The sequence below is a fragment of the Austrofundulus limnaeus genome, unplaced genomic scaffold (genome assembly GCF_001266775.1).
Source record: "Austrofundulus limnaeus strain Quisiro unplaced genomic scaffold, Austrofundulus_limnaeus-1.0 Scaffold657, whole genome shotgun sequence".
In the NCBI taxonomy this organism is placed as follows: domain Eukaryota; kingdom Metazoa; phylum Chordata; class Actinopteri; order Cyprinodontiformes; family Rivulidae; genus Austrofundulus; species Austrofundulus limnaeus.
Window position 1 is genome coordinate 146022 of NW_013953059.1, and position 1138 is coordinate 147159.

A 1138-nucleotide genomic window follows, 5' to 3' on the forward strand; every position below is an offset into this window, starting at 1 on the left:
GCTCTTTAGATTGTCAAAAATCCTGTGTTTTTAGGGTTATTAACGAAGCTTGTGTACTCAGACCAGTAATTTTTGGGGTCACAAGTTTTTGCCATGGATATTTTGTGGGTCAGAAGACAAAAAGTTTGAGAACCACTGCTTTATGCAACACTGATTTTTAAAAGCTGTTGTCTTATTTAGTCAAATCTGCAATTTTTTTCCTGACAATTCTCTAAATCCACCCTCCAGTCCAGCAGGTGGCGGTAGAGCGCTCGATATGCGTTTGATTACCGCCATTACACTTCAACAGAAGAAGAAAGGGGAAAATAAGTACTATTTACGCAGAAATAATGACGATGTTTGTGTACCTGACAGCAGGGTTCGTCTTGTTTTATGTGTTTCTTTATTACTTCGTGCTGAAAGCAGCGAGATGCTGCAGCCAGGTGAAGCTGCAGGGGAAGACGGTTGTTGTTACAGGTCAGCTGCTTCGGTTTGATCATCACATTTTACAGCTCTGCTACAGGAAACACAGCTGTCTAACATCTGTTTTCCTTCTGCTGCTGAACATGTTTACAGACTGACGTGAAGAACTGCTTCTTTTATTCTCCTACGGTCAAATTAAACCGGATAAAAGGACATGATGAATATTTGTGTCCCACTTTTAAAAGCATGTAGTTTGTAACTTTATGAATGGTCTCTTAATTGACAGTAACAATAAACAACTTAACTTTTATTTCTTCATATTATCAAAAACATGTTTACAGATGGTCTTAATTTAAGGTCTTTTAATGTAATCAAAAGTATAATGAATCAAAAGTGTTGAAATATTTAATTTTCTGCTGAATTAATAGATGCTCAGGTATTATACTGGCTAATGTCATTTTAGTCACATATTACGTAAGTTTAAACAGTGAAACTGTCTCTTATCATGGTTAAAATTAATATAAATGTGAATATACTGTAATATTTAATAAACCTGCCTTAATATGAGACTGAGTGGAAACTCTGCAGGTAGATCTCCGTTCAGGTTTGATCATAAACACATATTCACTTTAAATAGTTCAGTTCTGCTGATGTTCATAATATAATACTGTTTTTTATTGTACTGTATCTATTATATTTTTTAATAACCTGTTCAACAAAGTCAGTATCAAAATTA

At 34.4% G+C, this 1138-nt stretch overlaps 1 protein-coding gene across 1 annotated transcript in view; it reads left to right on the forward strand.

Annotated features, from left to right (window-relative positions):
* Positions 1 to 286: 286 nt before the first annotated feature.
* LOC106531613 (dehydrogenase/reductase SDR family member 13) overlaps positions 287 to 1138 on the forward strand; it is an 11892-nt gene continuing 11040 nt past the window's right edge. Inside the window, exon 1 of the mRNA XM_014027520.1 lies at positions 287 to 456. Coding sequence (XP_013882974.1) covers positions 330 to 456 — 127 coding nt within the window. The 5' untranslated portion in view covers positions 287 to 329. The remainder of the gene's footprint in view (positions 457 to 1138) is intronic.